This window comes from Sinocyclocheilus rhinocerous, unplaced genomic scaffold (assembly GCF_001515625.1).
Source record: "Sinocyclocheilus rhinocerous isolate Xijiao unplaced genomic scaffold, SAMN03320098_v1.1 scaffold1561, whole genome shotgun sequence".
Lineage (NCBI taxonomy): Eukaryota > Metazoa > Chordata > Actinopteri > Cypriniformes > Cyprinidae > Sinocyclocheilus > Sinocyclocheilus rhinocerous.
Genome location: NW_015652263.1, coordinates 492529 through 498605, shown reverse-complemented (window position 1 = coordinate 498605; position 6077 = coordinate 492529). Strand labels below are relative to the sequence as shown.

The 6077-nt window shown below is 46.1% G+C and overlaps 1 protein-coding gene across 1 annotated transcript in view; it reads left to right on the top strand.

Moving 5' to 3' along the window:
• rap1gap2a (RAP1 GTPase activating protein 2a) overlaps nucleotides 1–6077 on the top strand; it is a 46760-nt gene that overhangs the window by 17260 nt on the left and 23423 nt on the right. Inside the window, exon 2 of the mRNA XM_016519939.1 lies at nucleotides 5012–5096. Within this exon, the coding sequence (XP_016375425.1) occupies nucleotides 5012–5096 (85 nt within the window). The remainder of the gene's footprint in view (nucleotides 1–5011; nucleotides 5097–6077) is intronic.

Genomic DNA, 6077 nt, shown 5'->3' with positions numbered 1-6077 from the left:
TTCCATGTACTGGTTCCACTTCAAAGTATAGGCACACCTCGTAGAGGGTGCTCTTGCCGAAGTGATGGTGTCTACTACCACCTGGGGTAAATCACCTAGGACCTCCGCGTACCGTCTAGGTACCACACGTGGAGCTTCCACAGATCTGGACGCAGGTGCCAGAGGGTGCCCCGTCTCTGATACAAGTAGATATTTCCTCAGAGGAATGCACCAGGGAGGGGCTGTCGTGAGGAGCATCAGTTCTGGGAACCAGGTTCGATTGGGCCAGTAAGGCGCAACTAGCAGGACCTGCTCCTCGTCCTCCCTGACTTTGCACAACGTCTGTGCAAGTAGGCTCACTGGGGGAAATGCATATTTGCATAGGCCTTGGAGCCAGCTGTGCACCAGTGCATCCGTGCCAAGGTTCCCCCGGTCAGGGAATAGAACAGCTGGCAATGGGACGTGTCTGGAGAGGCAAACAGGTCTACCTCTGCGGCTCCGAAGTGTCTCCATTTCAGTTGGACCATCCGAGGATGGAGTCTCCATTCTCCCGGAAGCGCAGGCTGTCGTGAAAGCTTGTCGGCTGCACGATTGAGCAGGCCTGGGATGCAAATGGCACAAAGCGACCTCAGATGCTTCTGACTCCATAAGAGGAGATGGCGGGTGAGTTGCGACATACGACGGGAGCGTAGACCACCTTGGCTGTTGATGTACGCAACGGTCGCAGTGTTGTCTGTACCAGAACGTGCTTGCCTCGTAGCAGCATTTTGAAGCAGCCCAGCGCAAGATGTACTGTAAGCAACTCGAGGCAATTGATATGCCAATGCAGATGGGGGCCCGTCCACAACCCCGACTCTGCATGCCCATTGTACGTGGCACCCCAGCCCGTAGTGGAGGCATCCGTGAACACAACAGCATACCTGGACAGCTGTACTAGGGGAACTCCTGCCCGAAGAAATGCAGGGTCCGACCATGGGCTGAAAGCTTGGCGACAGGCCAGAGTGATCATCACTCGGTGCGTGCCGCGTTGCCACGCCCATCTCAGGACTCTGCCGTGAAGCCAATGCTGAAGAGGCCTCATATAAAGCAATCCAAGCGGCGTTACTGCGGCTGCAGATGCCATATGTCCCAGGAGCCTCTGAAACAGTTTCAGTAGGGCCGCTGTCCTGCCCTTTCAAGCAGTTCAGCATTGACCGAACACGTTCCTCTGTGAGGCGTGCCGTCTGGTTGACCGAGTCCAACTCCATACCAAGAAAAGAGATCCTCTGCACTGGAGAGAGTTTGCTCTTTTCCCAGTTGACTTGAAGTCCCAACTGGCTGAGGTGACTGAGCACCATGTCCCTGTGTTCGCACAACTGCTCCCATGACTGAGCCAAAATTAGCCAGTCGTCGATATGTTTGAGAATGCGAAAGCCCTGTTCTCTCATGGGAACAAGGGCAGCGTCCGCCACCTTCATAAAGACGCGGGGTGACAGGGACAACCCGAAAGGCAGTACTTTGTACTGATATGCCCGCCCCTCGAACGCGAAGCGAAGAAACAGCCTGTGCCGAGGGAGAATCGAGACGTGAAAGTTTGCGTCCTTCAGGTTGATCGCTGCAAACCAATCTTGGGGACGGATGCATTCAAAAATGCGTTTCTGCGTTAACATTTTGAACGGCAGCTTGTGAAAGGCCCGGTTCAAAACTCGCAGGTCCAAGATTGGTCATAACCCACCTCCTTTCTTGGGTACAATGAAGTATGGGCTGTAAAACCCCGACCTCATATCGGCTGGAGGGACCGGCTCTATTGCGTCCTTCGCCAGCAGGACTGCGATTTCTGCCCGTAAGACAGGAGCATCGCTGGTCAGCACTGAAGTGAACTGGATGCCCCTGAACTTGGGGGGATGCCAGGCGAACTGAATCGCATAGCCAAGTCTGATGGTCCAAATGAGCCAGTGAGATGGACTGGGGAGCGCTAGCCAGGCTCCAAGAAATCGTACAACCAGGACCAGGTGATAGAAGATGGGGATGAGACTGGTCAGGCATAGCGTGACGCAATGTCATCCGCGCCCTCTTGGGACCCAGAGATGGTGGAAACTGCTCTTTTTTGATGGTTTGGGTACCGCTCCCTTCCACCTCTGGGTTGCCCGTTTCAGGGACGCTTGCACTTCCGCTTGCTGCCTAGTTTGGCGGGGGCCTGGACAGGCTGCGTCACAGCCCTGCGGCCAGCTTCCTGCTGTGGCCTCGGTGGACGCTGCTGCTGAGGCTGAGAAGGGGTGGAGGAAGCCGCGGGGGGTGCCCTCAGCGACGAGCAGGCGGAGCAGCTGCAGCCGGCGGCGAGGTGAAGGCAGCAGCGGGCTGCCAGGGCAGGATATGTTTAATTGCCTCCGTCTGCTTCTGGGCAGCCAATAACTATTGGGCAAAGCTCTCGACTGCATCGCTGAAAAAGCTGGCCTGGGAGATAGGGGAGTCGAGAAAATTATATTTGTTAGTCTCCCGCATATCCGCCAGGTTCAGCCAGAGATGGCATTCCTGGACCACCAACGTGGCCATTGTCTGACCCAGGGAGTGGCGAGGTCCGTTGCTGTGCACAGCACCTGCATCAGTTCTGGGTCAGAACTACCCTCGTGCAACTCCTTTAATGCCTTGGTCTGGTATACCTGCAGGAGTGCCATGGTGTGCAGGTCGGAGGTCCAGCGGCACTGTAAGCCTTGGCCGTAAGCACAGATGAGAACTTACAGGCCTTGGATGGGAGACAAGGGTTACCCCTCCAGGTGGCAGCGCTCCTCGGACACAATTGCATCGCAACCGCGCGCTCCACCGGGGGGATTGCCTCGTAACCCCTGATTGTCATCCGGCGCCAGGTAACGACAGCATCCAGAAACACACGGGTGGAATGCCATTTTTACAAAGACACAACGTCACACTCGTGTTTGCTCTTTTAGGGAAATTTGCTCTTTCACAGTGCTGAAGCGCACAGGGGAACCACCGCTGCAGTGCTGTCACACCAACACGAGACGAAGAAGCCTCTTTCCCCGAGCTCGCAGACTCGTACAGAATCACTCTCTCTTGTTGATAGGCAGAGCAGAACAACAGAACTGCTCGGCTTCGAAGCGAAAAGCTGAATATGCGTTGCACCTGCTGCCTACTTGAAGATGCCGATACCGATTGTTTCAGATCAAGTAGACAGATAACCAAAATTTTTAACCGATATATATGTCTGGTGTAAAAATGAAAATGAATGTAAAAATTAAGAATAGCAAGGGCTCTGACAAAAACTTTCTTTAAATGCTTTAAAATTATTTTATCGGTAAATCGGTTTTGAAAATGACCGATACTGATAACCATAAAAATGCTTAGTTTTGGTGCCGATAATTGGCCAGGCCAATAATCGGTTGGCCCCTACAACAAACGGCATGTTTATTGTGGGATCATTGATATAATATAAAATAAATAATAAATATTATGTATAAATATTGTCAGTAAACATGTCATTGGTTCCATTCTCTCAGATTGAAATAACTCTCCTTTATCTTTCATTGAAACCTTCACATCCTCACATATGTATTTTTGTGCCATTTTCCAGCTAGAGATCTTCATGTGTTCAATCTTTTTGGAGTTTAATGACCCCTGTAGGTGTAATGTAAGGAAAGATTTTAATAGACCCTCTGCAAGGAGCTTCATTTCTAGACCAGAGTTTGTCTGCCTGACTAATTTTAACCTCTGATTCCAAGTAGCCCCTTTCTCATTTGTCTTTGGCTGAAAGAACTGCTTTTAAAATGTGATCATGTTCCTGCTTGGAGCCTTACACCTTTCTGTATGCCTCGTACCCCCTCTTTTACCCCTCTCATCTCTCCACCTTTTTTGACCTACAGCAGTCTGTCTGCAGGGCTGGCTGCACTGAGTTGTTCTTGTTATGTCTCTGTGCAGATACCGAAGCAAACAGAAGAATTGTTGTTATTGAGTTTTTCTATCCTGTAGTCTTTCACCTTAGTCTCTGGAGACCAGGCTCTTTTTAGTATATCTTCTCAAAGGGTACTGCACTGACACTCTGCCCTCAGTGTGTTTGTGTGTGTGTGTGTGTGTTTGTATACATCTACGTCTGAGGGGCTAGTATTTTGTTTTAGTGCAAAACTACCATATCTTGGTCTTCAGCTAAAAAGTGTGTTGATCTACCCGGCTAACTGTGTTATTTTGAGGAAACCAAATTTCTGAAATAGTTTACATTTTGAGCTTGCTTAGTAAACACATTAAATGATTAAGGAAAATATAAATGGGTCATGTGACACTAATTTTTTTCTTCATAATATGTTCATAAATTTATTTGAAAATCCATAAATAATACTACAAATAACATTCATTTTTATTGATTTATTTTGATTGTTGTTGTTGTTGTGTTTGGTTAGGATTTTTTTTTGTTCTTGATAATGGTATTACCTTGACATTTCTAACTTCACACCCCCTGAAAAAAACAATATACAATTTGTATATATGTAAATATAAAAATTTAAATTATATTATATTACCTGAAATGTGTAATATAATGTAATTTGGAATCAGTAATGGACTACAATTTGTATTTATTTATTTATGGAAAATATTTTAACACTGCATTAATATTTAAAATAAAACTTTTGTCTGCAAAATTAAAGTCATTTGGTGCAACCAAAAATGCTGAAAATGGTATAAACGTTTTTCAAAACCATATTAAACCTACATAAATACAAAGAGTGCATTTCTAAGAACCCGGGACATCCCTTCTAAACTATATTTTTCCTTTAAACTATATGTTTCCTTTAAAAAATCCTTTTTTTTTTTTTGTGGTGACACTCGTTTACCCAAATATGCAAAATGAATATCATTAGCTAAGTACAAAAACAATAGTCAATGTAAAGTCTCCTGATAGATAAATGATACAAATACTGTAAAATGTCTGTTTGCTTCTGCGTTTGAGGTTCCAGTCTTCTGTTTTAGTGCAAAACTTCACAATATCTGATTAGTCTTCTACATAGTGTGCTGACCATTGGCCTGGCTAACTGTGTGTGTTTTGCAGGAAACAAGAGCTGCTGACCATCTCCAGTGTGCCTCTGGGAGAATGTCCACCCTCACCTCCCCGCACTGCACCACCCACCATGAAGGTGAGTGTTCTGGCCACGTATTCACACACACACACACACACACACACACACAAACATGCACACACACATACTGCTCTATTAGCTGCTGTTAGCCGAAATCTGCTGCATTCATCTCCCAGACACACCTTTATACTGAATTAACCTCTATTAGCGGTGATAGCATGAGAAAGTGAGAATGCCCTTTGTAGCATGCCATATAAAATGACCCTCCTTTCACTACCAAAATGTCAACATGCTCTTACAACATGCCTCTAACTGATTTAGACATGCACATTAACCTAGTACTGTCTGTGAAGGTGCATGCAGTGTGTTTGAGGTAGAGCTCTTCATTCAATGTTACCTCTAAATGTAATTCTAATTCATTTGGATTGAGAAATCCATTTTCTTCTGAGCATTAAGGTCCCATTGAGTTCACATGGTATCGCTATCTCTTCATATTTGCAACAGCCTCGAGAGAGGCTGGAAAGATTTTCTGTCTTGTTTAAAAGTGGTACACTGAGTTCAGAGATGGATTTTGTGGCGTGAGCGGAGCACAGTTGGTGTCACCTTGAAATGAGACGCACTAAATGCCGAAAAATCAGAAGAGGAGGATGGAGAGATTGGTGTTTATGCAGGAAGGGAGGGTGAGGCGCCGAGGCGTCAGGTGTGATATTAAGATGAGAAGACATGAAGTCGAATCCAGAGGTCATGATCCTGTTAGCCAGTGCTTTAATTATGAATATCGTTTCTCATAAGTACTGATTAAATGTCTGAGGCACACAGCACTTGTTGAAAAATCATACTTGAAATTTATTGAGGTCTCCATCACGCTTTTGCTGTTATTACCTGTTGTTGGAGGATTTGAGGATTTATAAGTAGCTTAAATAGGATTTGCCTTTCTCGTGAGCAGCTGTTGTAAATTCTGTCATCATTTGTTTGCTCTTATGTTATTCCAGAACCTATGACTTACTTTTTTTCTGTATATATATATATATATATATA